This window comes from Trifolium pratense, linkage group LG2, assembly GCF_020283565.1.
Source record: "Trifolium pratense cultivar HEN17-A07 linkage group LG2, ARS_RC_1.1, whole genome shotgun sequence".
In the NCBI taxonomy this organism is placed as follows: domain Eukaryota; kingdom Viridiplantae; phylum Streptophyta; class Magnoliopsida; order Fabales; family Fabaceae; genus Trifolium; species Trifolium pratense.
The window spans coordinates 65,160,570-65,178,992 of record NC_060060.1 but is presented as its reverse complement, the minus strand read 5'-3'; the positions used below and the strand labels follow the sequence as shown (position 1 = coordinate 65,178,992).

The window sequence follows — 18,423 nt, the reverse complement described above, 5'->3', positions numbered from 1 at the left end:
AGATGGCTTTTTTTTTTTGTTGTTGAGGAAAATGGATACTAGGAGAATAATAAAGCTTATATTAAAGAAGCAAATGGAAAAATTATTCTGTTTGGTTATTTTTATAAAAAAAATCAACTCACACTTTAGGTTTATTAAATATTTGATGTATTTTAGTTTAGGGCAAATGTAAAAATTATTTTCTTTGGTTATTTTTATAAAAAAAAAAAAGCAACTCACTTTTAGGTTTATTAAATATTTTTAGGTTTATTAAATATTTGATGCTTCTAATGCCATTTTTGCCTTTTCAAAAAAAAAATTGATTTATTTAGTTCATAATATTTTTAATTTTATCATTACAAAATCCAATCTTTAACAAAGGTTCATATTAGACAAATCTAACAGACTAATATTTAACTATATATTAAATTAACAATTTGTTAAATAAAAATTAAATTGTTAGTATATTAATTATTATATTAATTTTTTTACCTTTGCTATAACTTGAATTATAGACCTCCAATACCTTTAACGCTTAACTCTTCAACGAATTAAGCTACTCATCTCATCTATTAAATTAATAAAGTATTCAATGATATATTACAAAGTCCATAAATACAAAGCCTAGAAGGATTAAAGTAGCAGTGACACAAGTAAAGGAGGGCAATAATTGGTACAATTAATGTTAAGTGAAGCTACTACTTAAGAAAGTGTGGTAGTAATAATGGGTACAATGTGAGTGAGGGGAAATAGCTATATAGAGAGCATTTTCCTATTACTGAAAAAAAAAACAGAGCATTTTCCAAGTTTTCTCTTATTATAATCACTACCTCAATTCTTTCAAATAAAATAATTACTACCTCAATTCTATAATAAGTGTAACATTTACTTTTAAAAATAATTTTTTTAATATAAATTTTTTTTTTTCATTTTTAGTTATACACACTATAAAGTCATTATAATTAATTATATTGAATTTTTATAATAAAATTTATGAATACTACATCACTTAAGTAATTACGATAATTTCATAAACTTGCTATTTATTTATTTATTTATTCTTTTATATTTTTTTTTTCATATATGTGTAAGATAAATAAGTGTGACATGTATTGTGGGAACAATAATTTTCCATAATATATAAGTGTGATATTTTATATTTATAATAATAAAAGTATATCAATGATGATTAATAAAGATAATTGAGTAAAATTAACGTTCTCTTAATTTTATTTATCATGATATTTTCTTAGTAAGCATGGAATTACTATCAATTATCATGGGAATGATGGAGTATAATAATGTAACAATGAGGAGTGCTAGCAATACACTCTTTAACAAACACACTCTAACACACTTTCTTCTATTGGTTAAAATTTATATGGGTCCCATAAAAGTTATATGGGTCTATATTTTTTTATGGGACCCATGTGAATTTCAACCAATAAAAAAGAGTATGTTGAAATGTATTTATTGAAGAGTGTGTTGCTAGCATTATTCATGTCACAATAATAACACCAGTGATAGATTTTCAAATGGTCAACCTTTGTATAAGAATATAGAAAAGACTTTTCTTCATTATTATTTCCCTACTTATTCCTCCCTTTGATTATTATTATGATTATTATTATTATGATTAATAATAATCATAACCACCCACCCACTCACCCACCCAATGCCCCCACAGAAAAGTCTTGTACTCATTCTCCACCTCCCCCCTCTCTTTAAAACCATACCTTATATCCATTTTTTCATACAAAACATTTCAACCTTAAAACACCTCCTTCATAGTTATTTTTTTTTCTCAATTATCAAATGGGGTTTAATGATCAAAATTCCCTTCATCTTGTTCTAGGCTTATCTTTGAATACTTCTACTACTCCAAAACAAATAACCACCACCACCACCACAGTAAAGAATCCCTATTCCTCCACCGAGCCATCCTTAACGTTAGGACTCTCTCCAGAGAGTCCTAACATCCATAGAATTAACCAAACTTCTTCACCTCATAGTGTTGTTGTTTCATCTTTCTCAAATGGGAGAGTCTTGCAAGTGAAGAGAGAAAGAGAGGAAGAAGAAGATCAAGAGGTAGAAGAAGAGAGAGTTTCTTCAAGAGTTAGTGATGAAGATGAAGATGCTACTAACGCTAGAAAGAAACTTAGGCTTACCAAAGAACAATCTTTACTTTTGGAAGAAAGCTTCAAATTGCAAAGCACTCTCAATCCGGTAATTATATATCCTTCTCCTTATTTTCTAGCATCTAATAAATTAATTATCAGTGAGTAATATATCAATTTAATTAATTAGTTATTAATAATATTCTTCTTCTTTTTTATTGGATTTTCAGAAAGAAAAACAAGCTTTAGCAAAGCAGTTGAATCTAAGGCCTCGACAAGTTGAAGTGTGGTTCCAGAATCGGAGAGCAAGGTATTCAACTTTTTCTTTTAAAATAATTTAGTGACTATAATTTTAACTTTTTAATTAAGGTGAATAAGTAGAGAATTAGGTTTAAATCCGGTCCTTACATATTATATCTGATATTTCTAAGTGAGCTATGCGAAGAGGACAATTTTTTATTTATTTTATTTATATATAAAAAATCAGCGGTTCAATTAATTTTTATATTGAGATTTTTTTAAAAAAAAATATTGGAAAAGGTAGAAATTTTATTAATTAATATATCATTTTACATTTATAGATTTTGTATATAAGATTAAACTCTTACAACTAATCTGAAATTTTAAATCTAAATATTTTTAGATTATATGCGCAAAAAATACCCATATAATCATTAAGGGATTAATTGCTATACACCGACAGTGTAAAATATTTTTACACATGCATCTAATGAAATCATATCTTAGTGTTGGCTTTTATAGATTTGTACATAAAATATTACTTCAAATGTCTACATGTCATGATTTAATTGGATGTATATGTAAAATAATTTACAAAGAGACTTATTAAACAAGATTTTGGTTTGGATATTGCAGAACAAAGCTGAAACAAACGGAGGTTGATTGCGAATTTTTGAAGAAATGTTGTGAAACGTTAACGGACGAAAATAGGAGATTAAAGAAAGAGTTACAAGAGCTGAAATCATTGAAGCAAGCACAACCTTTATACATGCCCATGCCTGCAGCTACACTCTCCATGTGCCCCTCTTGCGACCGGCTCGGCCGCGTCGCGGATGGTGGCGGTTCGAATAAGAAGATCACTGCCTTCACCATGGCTCCCAATACTCACTTCTATAATCCTTTCAATAATCCTTCCGCAGCTTGTTAAAGAAATTAAATACATGTAGTATTTTCTCCCTACAATCATTGTATTTTTTTGGTTGAGGGATTGATACGTCTAGCTAATTAAGCTAGGGAAACGTACGTACGTTGTAATTAGTTAATTAGCTATATAATACTGTAGAAAATTATAGTAACTGCTAATGATAATTACTTTTTTGCATTTTTTTTCCTGTTGTATGTATTTTTATATTTTTATATTATATATCATCATATCATAGAATATATATACCTTGTTCCAAATTCTATTAAAAATTTCCCCTTAATTATTTTTAGATTTCTATGGTAGCTTCATTTTTGGGACTTCTACCAATTTTATTAAAATAAATTCACTTCATATTATTATTTATTTATATTTATATGTGACACACACGTACGTATAAGTTGATCCAGACGCGTGTAATAGTGCATGTAAAAATAGTGATAGTATAGTTCTTGTCAAAATAAAATAAAATAAAATAAGTAGTATAGTTTAATTAAAAAATAATGATTAATTAGTAGTGACACATTTTTGAAACTAACTTCTCCCCACGTGCTTACATTTGTTTGATCTAAATTAACAATGTCACATACCAACAAAAGCAGAAGAATCATAATTTATTAAGAATTCGTTGAAATTAATTTATTGCGTGCTTTATAGTATGAAACATTGAATATTATTTGAGAAGAAGTTTCCGATAATTTGAGTTCGGTTGAATCATATATCACTTATATTCTTCTATAATATATGATTTTGTGGAATATATAACAAATATCACTTATATTCTTTACATTGCTTAGCCGGTTAACCAATCGTCTATGTATATATATATATATGGGATTGATCGTCTCCCATTAATTTTCTCTCCCATGAAATTCTGATCATCCACTTTTTTTTTTTTTTTTACAAGTTGGTCAACCAAAAAAAGATAATTGAGGGCATAGATGCACACATAAGGGAATCCAGTGAAAATTTCACCGGAGACAACCCATACCCTATATATATAGAAGTCGAAAAGTTTAAATCTTAAAAATTTTATATGTTCAGCTTAAGGTGGAATATTAACCACTATATTATTTGATAACAAAAATATTGTTTATAAAGTTTTTTTTTTTACTTTTACCACCGATTTAATCTGGTTCGGGAATCAATTCTGACATTAAGTAATTTCAACCTCTTTCAATCATAGTTGAACCAACCAACTAACGATGGATATCGCTTATAAAGGTTTCTTCTGATGTTGCGTACACAAGATATTAAATGATAAATGTTGATTAGTATAATACATGAGTTGGACGGGATGTTGAGACTTGAAATTAAGGACATGTTTGTTTGAGATTTTAAAAAAAAAAAAATTGTGAAGAAAATCATTTTCAAGAAAATTATTTTTTTTGCAGAGATTTTGAAAAAAAATATAAAGATATTTGCCGTTTGTTTACAATCATTAAAATCTATTTTTTTAAGATGGTGAAAAATGATGAATGATAAAAAAATAAATTTTGATAAAAGCTATTGAAAATAAATTTTCATTTTGATGAAAATAATTTTTTTTACTAAAATATTTTTTGAAAAAATCTGAAACAAACAAAAATAAAATATTTTTTTTGAAGAACAATAAAAAAGAATTTCAAAAAATCTGAAACAAACATGCAATAAGTTAGAGAAAGGTCCAAGGTGTGGTGTGGATATTGGGGAAGTTAGCTCACGTGTTTTTGTCTGCAAATCAGTTGCTCAATGAGAGGGAGAGAGAGAGGGGAAAGTGCTGTCTACATAGAAAGGGACTGATGGTGAATCACTCTTTGAAAAAAATAAAAATTACATCTAGTTCGAAAAAAACAAATTATATTTTAATTACATTAAATAGTTAATGTATTTTATCTATAACGTAGATAAGTTACATCAGTTATTTAATATATCTGAAAAGTAAAAAATGTGATATTTTCACTTATTCATTTTAAAAAGATGAAATTCTAATAGCTAGTACTTGACAAAAAGACTAAGGGGGTGTTTGTTTCAAGGTTAGGAATAATATTCCTGGGAATATATGGGTTGGAATAAATATACCCATGTTTGTTACAAGGTTGACATGAAATTATTCCTGGATATGAAGTTTCCTTGGAATAAAATAACTTCCAATAACTTCTCTTATTCCCATGATTTTATTCCCAAAGAAATGGGTGGGAAAGAAAAGTTCCCATGAAAATGGGAATACATTTTAAATAACTTCCAATAACTTCTCTTTTACCCACTTTTATCAATAATTCCTAGGAATGTAGTTAATATGAACCAAACATGTTTTTTCTAAAATACCTGGGAATAAAGTTCCCATTATTATTTTCTGGGAATATGATTCCTGGGAATAAAATTAACAACCTTGAAACAAACGCCCCCTAAAGAGAGTTTTTTTTCTTCTTTTCTCAAATAGCTTAGTGGCTAGACCAATGTTTTAAGAACCGGACCGGAGGTCGAACCGTTGTGACAACTGGTTCAAGGGTCAACCGGTCGGATCGGTTCAACCGTTATTGAACCGTTTATATTGAACCGTTCATATAATTTTTTCACGTGTTTGAGTCTATGGTTGGAAAGGAAAGATTTTTGATTTTTTAACCTTTCAATTTCAATCCATCGTTTTTTTTAATTAAAAAATCAGTTTTTTTTTTTTTTTTTTAAGTGAGAGAAAAACCGGCCGGTTTTCCGGTTCACCGGTTCACCGGTTCACACCGGTTCACACCGGTTCATACCGGTTCACACCGGTTTTTGACCGGTTCCACTGACTAGCGGTTCTTGCTAGTCGACCGGACCGCCGAGGGCACCGGTTCGTGGTCGAACCGGTCGGACCGGCCGGTCCGGTCCGGTTTTCAAAACATTGGGCTAGACTCACACATGTAAATGTGGAGAAATGTGAAATCCGGGGTTCGAACTTCAAACACTCCAATAATATCTCTAGTAAGTACTCCCTCCGTCCCAAAATATAAGCAAAAATGAGTCAAAGAAACTTGATGTATTTGGTTAAAGATTTGGACCAAATACATTCACTTTTGTTCACTAACTTTTGCTTATATTTTGAGACAGAAGGAATACCATTTAAGCTACATAAGATAAGAGAATACTATCTTTTAAATTAGTTGATACTTGAGGTAAATTAGATAGATGAATAAACATGTGTATGTGGTAGCCTCTGATGAGATGCTTTGGCTTTAAGGGAACTAATGGGCCACACCCCCACGTGATGGCCCAATGGGAATGAGTCTTTCTCAAAATCTTAACATGGGATTTCAGTGACCCACCCTCTTTAGCAAATATAAACCTGGACCCATAAATTCCGCCTCACACGTCATCTCAGGTTCCCTTATACCCAATTTCAACGGTGCTGATCTATTCCACCCACTCTCCTTAATTACCCACACACCGTAGACGTGTTCCCCACGCTATCATGATTGGATTTCCAACTTTGAATGGACACTAGACCATTCAATACGATTATACGAACTGTGAGAGACGTTCCTAACATCTAACTGTTTTTATCGTACATGTAGGTGGATGGATCAGATATACGGTATATAGAAGTGACTTACCTGGATGACTTCGTCGGTGATGCTTATTTTTCATTCTGGTGAATGAGAGTAGGGTTGTGTATCAGCAAGTGCTTCGACATTCAAGTTTGCGTGAGTATGAAGTAAAATTTTCAGAAAAGGATAAAATATATTTAACCACTATATGAGAGGAGCATATATCCCCCAACGACTTCCATGTTAAAAAAATGAAACAATTTAGTGAAGTTATGAAACGGTTTAGTGAGATATATATTAAAAAAAGTGGTAACAAGATACATTTTTCATCATACATTTTTGAACACTTAATAAGTAATAAAATGCTATATATTTGTTTCCTTCAATTTTTTTTTTTACGGTTAATGAAATAATTAAATTGATTAATGAAATAACTTAATTTTTGTGTTACAAAACTAAATCCCTATACTTATAAAATAAAAATAAAAGAAATTGATAAAAAAATGGTACTTGTTCATCATATAAATACGGTGATATTGTTTACCGGATCAGGATTCTCTCCGGTGAAAATATCACATGAGAAAATCCAATTTTAATCTTTACCATTCAAAATTGTGATAATTGACTTTGACTGCTTAAAAACAAAAAGTTGGAAGACTAAGATTTAACTGGACCATAATGTCACTGCAGATAATCCTTTTCTATTTTTTTTTTTTGACTAAATAAAAGATATTCATTCATTCAAATTGATAAGAGTACATCGATGCAATACAAATCAAAATCGCTAAAAACAAAAAGGATGAATCTGCGAACAAACTCACAGCATCCGTGTTAATAGCATCAAACGACATATTGCAAAAGCCTACATATTTGACTATATTGAAGTTTCCGGAACATTCATGTCGCCGGATCTGTAGCGTTGATGGTACAAAAGTCATTGATTGGATCTGCACTGGATCAACCTTAATCTTCAAACCTGAAACAAATGAACACCGCACAAAGACGGGACAACAATACTCCGCACTAAGACGGGACAACAATACTCCGCACTAAGACCGGACAACAATACTGAAAATCAAAACAAAGGATAAAATCGCAAAGATGAAAACAAAACTATAAGACTTAAACTATGTGAAAATCACTTATTTGTATTAAAAAGCAAGAAGAAAAAAATGTAAAGGGGTGATTTTAGGCCAAAAATTGACCTAAAACCACCCCTCTATGGGTGAGAGAAAAAGAAGAAAATCAAAAAGAGTTTTAGGGCCGGCGGTGCTGCCTGTGTTGTTGTGAATATTAATAGTTCCTTTTCTATTGTTTACCAAATATATACAAGGTGTATGCTTTTGTGTTCCAAAATAATTTCAAAACAATTGATCAATACGATGGATTTCATTACTAATAACCACAAAAAAAAAACGATGGATTTCATTTAGGATAATACTAGTACAATACTATATGCATTGAATTTGAATTAGTTCCACAAATCACTCATTATACTGTGGACCAATAAATTATTTTGTGATAGAGACCTTCAGGAGAAAGAGGAGACTTTCCAAGAAACTGCTAATATGCCTCTCATCATCACCATCATCATATGAGGGTTGGCTACTTTAGAAAGAATAAAATTAAAGAGTGTATTTTTTTTGCACCCTCTTAAATTTCAAAAGTACCCCCTTTACAACATAACTTACAAGTATCAAAGGCTGCAAAATTCGAAAAACACAATTCGATATTTAAGTAGCGAACTAAATTCACACTTTAACTAGTAAATTTTATAAATATTTTCACAGGGGATGAAGGAATGGTGAGGTGGAAACAAATATTAGATTTTATAAAATTCGTTCTTAAAATACGAATTGTGTTGTTTTAGAGAGCACAAAATGAAACACTCAAAATTAAAATATTAGGTGGTTTGTAGTTATGACAACCCAAATGATAAAATGATGTTGGGCCAAAATATTTTAAATCTACTAGTTAAAGGTGACCGGATAGGACCACTACATAATCTCCGGATAGGACCACTCCATAATCTCCAATTAAATTACCCATCTTCAGGTAAACTAACTCTCGAGAGGAAATTGCAATGAAAATTACTTTTGTTACTCTATTGATTTCTCGCGAGTCTTACGTTATAGAAATTTGTTAAAAATGTCATTCGTTATTTAAGTAGTGGACGTTAAAAAAAAAAAAAAAATTGGTAGGGTATTCCGCTACGTAAATAATAGATATAAGTATTTTTATAATTTCGTAGAGCGTGCGAGAAAATGAATAGGGTGACAAAAGTAAATCTCAATAGGAATATTTGGCAAACATTTACGGTTGGGCCCAATAGAATATTTCATATCAATAATGGAACCCCCCCATAATCTGTTAAGCAATATTTGGGGCTTTCAAGTTTTAAATTTTTTTACAAAAGACATACGCAAAATTTCACATCCAACTTATATGTAGGTCTTGTGTGATGATTTTCAAATCCAAAATCATTTTTAGTTTGAGATGGTAACCGTTAATTAGGTTGCAACTCAGGGATGGATCCAGAAATTAAACATTTCTAATATAATTTTGAAGTTGATGTCGCACCATCATTTTTGGCTCATCTACAAAATCACTTGGATAAATTAAGCTCAACTATTCTCAATAATTTTTCACATCTACAGATTCAAATGACAATGAGGGACTCAAATTTGGTGAGTGGTGGCTATGGGGAGGGTGGGCGATGTTAAGAAATACAGTGATAATTTTTACATCTAAAGCTCCAAATGACAATGATTTATTTATGAGTAATATTGGTAGGCGTGTTAAGGGACGATTTGTAACGTTAATTAGTTAATGCCCCAATATAAAACCCATAAATAGTTAAGGGACCAATTGTCCAATTTAACCTTTTTTTTATGAGTCATGCTAAACAGTACTTGGGGGCACTTGTTAAACATATTAAAAGATGAAATCAAAGATAAAATTAATATTGATAAGATAACTTTGTAGTAGTTTATTTTTAAAGTATTAAATACACAAAATACAAGATAAAATTTCCTTATTAATATATTTAACTAGTATCTGAAGACAATATTTAATATAATATATATCTATATATATGTTTATAAAAAAAATATCAAAAAATTTGGTGTGGCTTTAGCCACACCATGCCCCTTAATGCATCCGTCCCTGTTGCAACTCCCTCTCTTTTTTTGAGTGGCTGTTTTGAAACACTCTTTAGCATAATGGCCAATCTCCAATCAAAGACATTGAAACTGTTATTTGTTGTGGGATTAACCACCAAGAAACAAGATCCTCCCATTCTTTCTAATCAAGAATTAGATATTAATGAAAAAAAACCCGATTGACTATTAACAAACTGTCATAAATGCATGATGGAATATATAATTAGTTCCATGAAAATTAGGGAGTAGTCTTATATATTTTAAGACTTTTATTTTTCTATTATATTGAGAGCACTCAAACTGTTTATAGAAACTTCTCTTGACAAAAATACTAGGGTTAATTGAATCATCATTCGATTCACCTTGAAGAACTCTATATTAAATTGAGTCTCTTGATCATGAGAAGAAATTCAGGGAAATGGTAGAATTAAGTTTTAAGACCGAATCTTGTAATTACTTTGGAATCTTTTGTGTAACGTTACTCTTTTGAATTATTGGAACGGATAGCTGCTATTTTCCCTAGACGTAGGTTATTGTTGAACCAAACTCGGTAAACAATATTGCGTGTATTTTCTCTTCTTGTTCTTCCTGCTTCACTTTGTTTATCTTGTTCGCGATTATTAGTGTGTTCCTTTGGTTATTGGTTGCCATGACAATTTTTCCATGCATCATATTATTGATTGGACTCTGATAAACTCTGATTTAGTGAATTATATGTAGATATTTTTTGTGTTAATTTAAAGTAATTATTTATTATTATATAAGTAACTCACTTGATTTGCTCTATATTATACAAAAGAGAATAAAAGATAAAAAGATGCAAATCTAATTTTTTAATCACTTAAAATAATATGATATACATTATATTATTATTATTATTATTATTATTATTATTATTATTATTATTATTATTATTATTATTATTAAACTAAATAAAAACAAAACAATGTTTCAGGCCCAAAAGATGAAGCACACGATGGCCCAATGCTAGGATTTTGTCTTTTTCGTCAAGTGGCTAACACAAGTTACCGAGGCGGTGAAGATCAAAGGGGAAAAGACTTAATGCAGAAGGAAATTTTGTCACTGGCAACAACAACACAGGCAGCACAAGTTGAATTGGCCATGAGGGAATTAAAGTGAAAAAGGAGACTTACTGTAGAAGGAAAAATTGGAACAGAGGCGGCAATTGGAAGCTATAAATACTGCTTCTTGGTTTCAATTGAAAATCATGCTTTCTTCTATACACGGCTGAGAGGGGAAAATTGGAGAAGCTTTGGATTGAAGATTGGAACTTTGGAGCAACATATTTTCTTTATTCTAGGGTTATTTCTTACTCTTAATTTCATGAATTCAATTTCTATGTTAGTGTTCTTTTTTATTATGGATAGCTAAATACTATTATAGGGTTTATGGTGAATCTTGCAATTAAAATTCCTTTTGCTATGTCTTAGCTATATGTTCTAGTTTCTAATTTGAATTTCAGTATTTTGTTCAATTAATTTTATCCTATTGATTTTATCACATAAGTAGGAATGATCAACCTATGAATGTTTATAATCAATTGATTGATCAGCGACCGTACTGCAATTAATTGATGGACCTATACGATAAATGAGACTATAATTATTGCATGACCAAACTTTGATTTTAGTCTTCCAATCATTCAACCTTTTTGCACTTTATGCTTTTCTTAAATTTCAACTCTTTGCATGACCAAACAAAGGTTAATTTAGGAAAAAGAATATTAATCACGAATGACCAAACGGATTAATAGTTTTAGTAAAGGGATTGGTAATTGAATTAAAATAAAGGAATTCAAATGGAACTAGACATAGGGAACCGAATATTGCAAGTGAAACCATGACCCTAGACCTCTCTCTACTGGTTTACAAACTTCACGTTTTTATTCTTGTTCTTACTCTTACACGTCATTATTTTCTCTTTACTTATCATGACAATTCAACTACTCGTTAGTTTAAATAATAAATAATCTTAACTAGTTTGGTGTTTGTTAATTAATCCCTGTGGATACGATAATCTTTTATACTACTTCTGCGCTAGAGTACACTTGCTCTAAGTGTGTTTTTAACGCAACAGACTCTATCGAATTCACATTTCATAGTGAACAAGGAAATCCGGTACGAAACATTACTTTTTTTTGTCACTAATTTACATTAAACAAGAGCAAATGCCGAATTCAAAATCGAAACCTTTCACTGTTATGTGTGAGTTTTCAATGATGCTTACTATTTTTTTTGGGCGTAAACCAGATATTTTCTGCATGCAACTGCAAAGTCTGCATGCTCAAGTTATGAGTCAAACCCAAAATCTTACTTGAGTTAGAAAAGATATGCGTCATATCATCTAAGCACGAGCTTATTGCTTTGTGTAAGACAAAAAACACTAAATACAATAATAATAAATTTATGGCAAAATTACACTACAGGTCCTTTATCTTATTTTTTTGTAACATTTTAGTCCTTTATCTTTTTTGTAACACTTTGGTCCTTTATCTTTTATTTGTAACACTTTAGTCCTTTATGTTTTTTATTTGTAACACTTTAGTCCCCTTTTTTGTAACAGTTTGGTCCTTTATCTTTTGTTATTTGTAACACGTTGGTCCTTTATTTTTTATAAATAAATAAGATAAGGACCAAAGTGTTACAAAAAAAAAGATAAAGGACCAAATTGTTACAAAAAAAAGATAAAGGACCAAACTGTTACAAAAAAATAAGATAAAGGACTTGTAGTGTAATTTTGTCTAAATTTATGCACTCAATAATTAATGAGTATAGTTTAATTATCTATAAGTTCCATTGGTGACACAAATGCATAGTGTACCCGGCAGCTATTCAACAAATGTAGTTAGTACGTTACTTTCTAATGGGAGCTATTGTTTGTAGTTTACTGTTAAATAAAATATTAAAATCAAGTGGTTACAAAAAGCAGGTGCATGTGATCATATTATAAGACATCATACTGTCTTAACATGAAGAAAACAAATAGAAAGTTTCAATCCTATATTGTCATGCTGGACAAACTCTCACCGGCGTGTGATTCATATGCTTTCTCCAAAATAACTAGCTGCCACCAACTTCCAAGATGCCCATCACTCGCCCAATTAAATATTTTAATACTGTTTTTTCAAGATCATGCACACTTCTTAAAATATCACATACTATACTAATTTCTAACTGTGTGACGCAGTTATAGCTCTAAACCGTCCAATCTAAATAGACGACAATTGAGGTTGTTTTACTATGTCAGTGTTCTGAATCGTCTGATCTCAAACAAACAGTCCAAATTTATTATTATGTGAAACAACGTGAATATTGGACCGTAGGCAATCCTGGTCCGATGGAAAGGGAGCGAGTATAAGATATTGATAATTGTCCTTTGAACCTGCCCTCCCTCACTCAAGTACCAATTTACTGTAGTGACTACATAGGTAGAGAGTTATAAAATCCTTCTATTGTTTGTTTTTGGCATTCTTTTTCATAAAGTTATCATCATCACTCTTAAGCAAAATTAGTTCTTTTTAAGAGACAAAAATAATATCCTGTCCTGTTACTTTCTCTCCTTATTTCATTCCAATTTGCATATTCTTCTTTCTAAATTGTTGAAATTTTGTGCTGGATCTTCCAAGTCTTTGCAGTTTGTTTTCTTTCATTTCTGCTAGACAAGGTCTTAAATTGTTGTCTGCAACCACAATTGCGACCACAATATAAAGGAATTTGAAGTCTACCTGCAAAAGTATCATATCTGCTATTTCGAGCGCAATATAAGAGATTTTGAAGTCTTCACATCAGTATTGTAACCGCAATTGCAACTGCAATTTATAAGAGATTTTGAAGTCTCTGCAATAGTATCACAAAGGAAATTGACATATTTCCGCATTTTGCCCCAATATAAAGGTTTACAGCATAACCAGAACCGCTATATATAATCCATTGTTGGAAGTTTTTGTTTCTTGCTTGTCACTGTTAAGGGACAATAGTAGCTGTATAGTTTTTTTTTAGTATAATTGATTCAAATTCTGTGATGCTAACAAGTGAAATGAGTGCTTTTTCTGTGCTACTGATTCTACTAATCTTCTGCAATTCTGGATTTCTTTGTATTGCGGGTGGTTTATTGAATTTCACAAGTTCTGCTTCGTCTCGTAAAAATTTATCAAGAAGCAGCAATACAGAGTTGGAAGACAAGAGAGGTGTGCCATCAGGAGCTAATCCACTGCATAATCGGTAGAGACAAGGTGTATGTTTGAATTGACGGTGGGGGTAAGCAAATCACAATGTCACCGTGGTTTTATCGAAGCTCTAATTCTAAAGTATAACTTTTGTCATTGCTGTGGCTCATGTTGAATCTAGCAATTTCACCTTCAATACAAACATGCACAGAGAGCTATGAAGTACGGACATTCTTCAGATTAGACGTATTCTGGAGCAGATATGTCTCGGTGATCAACATGACACCGACACATGTGTGATTTCGTTGAATTATGTTATTTTTCAAAATTATTGTCGGTATTGTCGACGTATCAGTGTCTGTGCTTCGCAGACACATAGACAAGCAACAACATGTGGGGACCATAGAAAACAGAGATGTTCTGAGAGTATTAGCTTCAGGAGCTCTAAAGGGCTAAAAGGAATCTGATATTCCTTTTGTTCTTGTTTGGATGTTATGAGAAAGAAGGGAAAAAGTATCGAACATTATAAGAATTGTTGTAAAATATGGATTCTTTTGAGTGTTGTGATCTGACATGTTTGTGCATGAGCTGTCTCTTTGTTTGATAACAGCTAATGGATGTCTTGCATTTGCTTATTTGCATGCTTATCATAAATTGATTTTTTTTTAACTTATGTTAATGTCTCTTTTCCATGCACAATAAATGGAAGTTTTGTATGATTAGTTAAATGTTTTAATGATTCAGTTATATCAATGTAAACAATAAACATATAACCCCACTCTGTCTCATCATCTCATATTAGGTCAGAAATGCTTGGAATTGTGGTGGCATTTTGTATATGTTTGGTTAAGCGGCTTCAATGCGAGTTTCAATTTCCAGACTCGATTTGAATCAATTTCTTGAAAGTGAGTTTGCCGGCCAATCCATGTTGATAAGCTCCTGAATTCATCTAATCAGAATGGGGTGACTCCATTAAGATTGCATCTCCTTGTAACCATGTCAATTAGTAGTTTGGAGTCACTTTCCACAATAAGGTGTATAACACCTTTTCTTCTAGCCAACCTCATTCCAGCATACATGTCTCACATTTCGGCATTTGAAGAGTCATATCCTTGTATCCATTGACCATCTGAATCCCACAGTAAACTACCACACATCCAACAAGATCCGCATATTTCTTAAGAGCTCCGTCACAAATAAACTTGATCCACCCTTCATTACGACATTTCCAATGAATGAATACAACTTCACTAAGTTCTAGATGATATCAATATCACTTTTGTTGATGAATCTTTAAGTAGATGAAAAAGGTGATTGGAATCCGTGATTGAAAGAATTAGTTGGATTCATACTCATGAGTTAGAAATTAAACCCTTAACTACATTTTTAAAAGAACAAAAACGCTTACCACTTGAACCAATTCATTATTGGTTATTAATAACACACATAAGAAAAAACACACACAATATGAGCACAACACAAGCATGTGCATAGTACATTAAAACTATTTAGTATTTACACTATGATAAAGACATCACGTAGAAGTATAGTATACGGATAAATTGGAAATGAGTCGAGTCAAATTGGATTTAACTTGACTCGATTTGATAAAAATTAAATTGACTCAAAAATGTAACTTGAATTCGACGAATTTTTTTAATTTTTAGCTTGAACTGGACTCAATTCAAACTCGTGAACCACTATTGATTCATCCCAATAGCTAAAAAAAAAAGACAATCTTATATAGGTAACAAATTCACTGTGAGATTGTCATAGCACTATTGATCATTCTCATAGGTAACAAATTCTATTGTTCACAATAGAGCTGTCAAAACGGGCAGCCCGACCAATTTCGGGCCTCGGGCCGGTCGGGCTTCGGGTTTCGTCGGGCCGGGCTAAAAAGTCCGGATAAAAAAGGCTACCAAAATTAGTGCCTGAGCCCGACCCGGTAAGGGTAGTCGGGCTTTCGGGCGGGCCCGGTTTATTTATTTATTTTTTTTTACTTCTAGTGCTAAAAAACTCAACCATATAAATAGCATTAATAATTCTCGCGCGTCCTATTTTTTACTCATCCGCTATATAATAATTCTCGCGCGCCGTATTTTTACTCACCCACTACCTACGAGTTTCTCGCGTGTCATATTTTTACTCATCTGCTACCTACGACTTTCTCGCGCGCCCTATTTTTACTCATCCGCTAAGTACGAGTTTCCCGCGCGCCCTATTTTTATTCATCAACTACGTACGAGTTTCTCGCGCGCCCTATTTTTACTCATCCACTACCTACGAGTTTCTCGCGTCCTATTTTTACGCATCCGCTACTTACGAGTTTTCGTGCGTCATATTTTTACTCATCCGCTACCTACGACTTTCTCGCGCGCCCTATTTTTACTCATCCGCTACGCACGAGTTTCTCGCGCGCCCTATTTTTATTCATCCACTACGTACGAGTTTCTCGCGCGTCCTATTTTTACTCATCCGCTACCTACGAGTTTCTTGGGTGCCCTATTTTTACTCATCTGCTACTTAAGTAGCGGACGGTGTTTTATAATTTATATTACAAACTAATTTCAAACCATCCAAAACAAATTATTTATATTTATATTTTAATTTTTAATATTTTCGGGCCGCCCGCGGCCCATTCGGGCTAGCCCATATTTTAATCGGACTTTGTCGGGCCAGGCTAAAAAATCCGGAAATAATTTGGGTTAGGATTTTCAAGACCCGATCCCGGAAAAAATTGGGTTTGGCGGGCCCCCTTTGACAGCTCTAGTTCACAAGACTTCCAACATGGATAATGTTTCGCGCTACTATTTTTCTTTGACAACTACGCGACCCTCACATCACTCATGCAAATGTGCGTATGCTGATGGATAATTTTCACTATATGTTATTCTTGGATTAACATGCCATTCATTGTATTTTTGTTTGTGGGTTTTCCTTCTTTTCTAATTTGGATTTTGGGTCGAGTACTACATGTACTTATCCCACTGGGATGCGTAGAATATCTCTCGTACTTAATCCATGCATTTTTCCTCGCTGCTCATTTTGTGTGTATTATTTCCTACCTCTACATTGTCTACTCTCTTTTTAAAGGTAAAAATAATTGAGTTTTAAAGTTTTAAAATATTATCAATCGTTAGTTGATTCAGTGGTGATTGACGCTGAACTTGATAGGGAGGACCACAGTTCGATCCCCCGCAACTGTGATCGAAAGGGGGCTGGAACCACTTGATATCAGAATTGACCATCGAACCAAATTAAACTGGTGGTGAAATCTAAAAAAAAAAAATTAAATATTTATATCTGGAAAGTTAAGAAAATAAAATATATTATGTGGTTTTAAGAAGACCAAAGTACTGAGAATACTGTTGAGAATATGAGGAGGATGCGGTTTGTAAAATGTAGGGTGGTAGGCAGCAATAACTGGGTCTTATTATCATTTACATATTTGAGAAAAAAAAGTTCAGTGATGTAAAAGGCCCAAAATTTGAGAAACAAAAGTTTAGAGTTCAGTGATGTAAAAGGTCCAAAATATTGTCCTATCCCCTACTTTTATTTCCTACCCCCTATAAACCATATGAATTGTCAAAGTATAGTTTCGGAAAAAGTTGATTTTTCTAAAGTAAGAATTTTGTTTAAATGAAGTTCACAAAAAGTTACACTTTAAATGAAGTGTTATTTTTTTTTAAAAAACCGAAGGTATCCTCTGTGCGCAACTGCAGAGACTAATCTTCTCGTGGTAACTCAGATCCATTTAAGGGGTTGACCTCTCTCAACAAATGTTTCTCCATACGCACCAACCAGGGATCGAACTCAGGACCAAAATGAAGTGTTATGTTTTGCTTATAGTAATTTGGACAGAAGGACCGATTTGACATTAATTGTAAAAATCCATAGATTGACTTGATATAGTCGTTTTATGGAAACAATGAAATTTGAACCATTGTGGATAGTGAAAAAATTTGACATCCCATTTTCAAAATTAATCAAATTAGTTTTGAAAAAGTGATTGTTAACGTGGAAGGACACATAAGCAATTAATGTCAATGTCATCATTAATGGTCCACGTTGATGGAGGATTAATTTGATGTAACCTTTACGAATTTAATAACACTTATAAACACATATTCAGGGCGAGGAGGCTCTGATACCATTATAATATTGGGAGTTGTACCTAATTCAACTCTACAAAACCGGTTTGTAAAACAAAACTACTCTCACTTATAAAGACATATTCATATCATCTCACAATTTATGTGGTGCGTCTTTAACATTTCGAAAATTTAAGGATGAAATTTATTGAGGAGTA

At 32.0% G+C, this 18,423-nt stretch overlaps 1 protein-coding gene across 1 annotated transcript; it reads left to right on the top strand.

The window, feature by feature from the left end:
- The first annotated feature begins 1,654 nt into the window (after positions 1-1,654).
- Positions 1,655-3,438, top strand: LOC123910228 (homeobox-leucine zipper protein HAT22-like). Its single transcript, XM_045961319.1, has 3 exons — positions 1,655-2,205; positions 2,327-2,406; positions 2,973-3,438. The coding sequence occupies exons 1-3, from the start codon at positions 1,795-1,797 to the stop codon at positions 3,262-3,264; spliced, it is 783 nt and encodes a 260-aa protein (XP_045817275.1). The 5' UTR covers positions 1,655-1,794; the 3' UTR covers positions 3,265-3,438.
- The last annotated feature ends 14,985 nt before the right edge of the window (positions 3,439-18,423 follow it).

Coding starts and splice junctions, on each gene's coding strand:
- LOC123910228 (XM_045961319.1), top strand. CDS start 1,795: ATGGGGTTTAATGATCAAAATTCCCTTCATCTTGTTCTAGGCTTATCT. Junction 2,206..2,326: donor TGCAAAGCACTCTCAATCCG/GTAATTATATAT, acceptor TTGGATTTTCAG/AAAGAAAAACAAGCTTTAGC. Junction 2,407..2,972: donor TTCCAGAATCGGAGAGCAAG/GTATTCAACTTT, acceptor TGGATATTGCAG/AACAAAGCTGAAACAAACGG.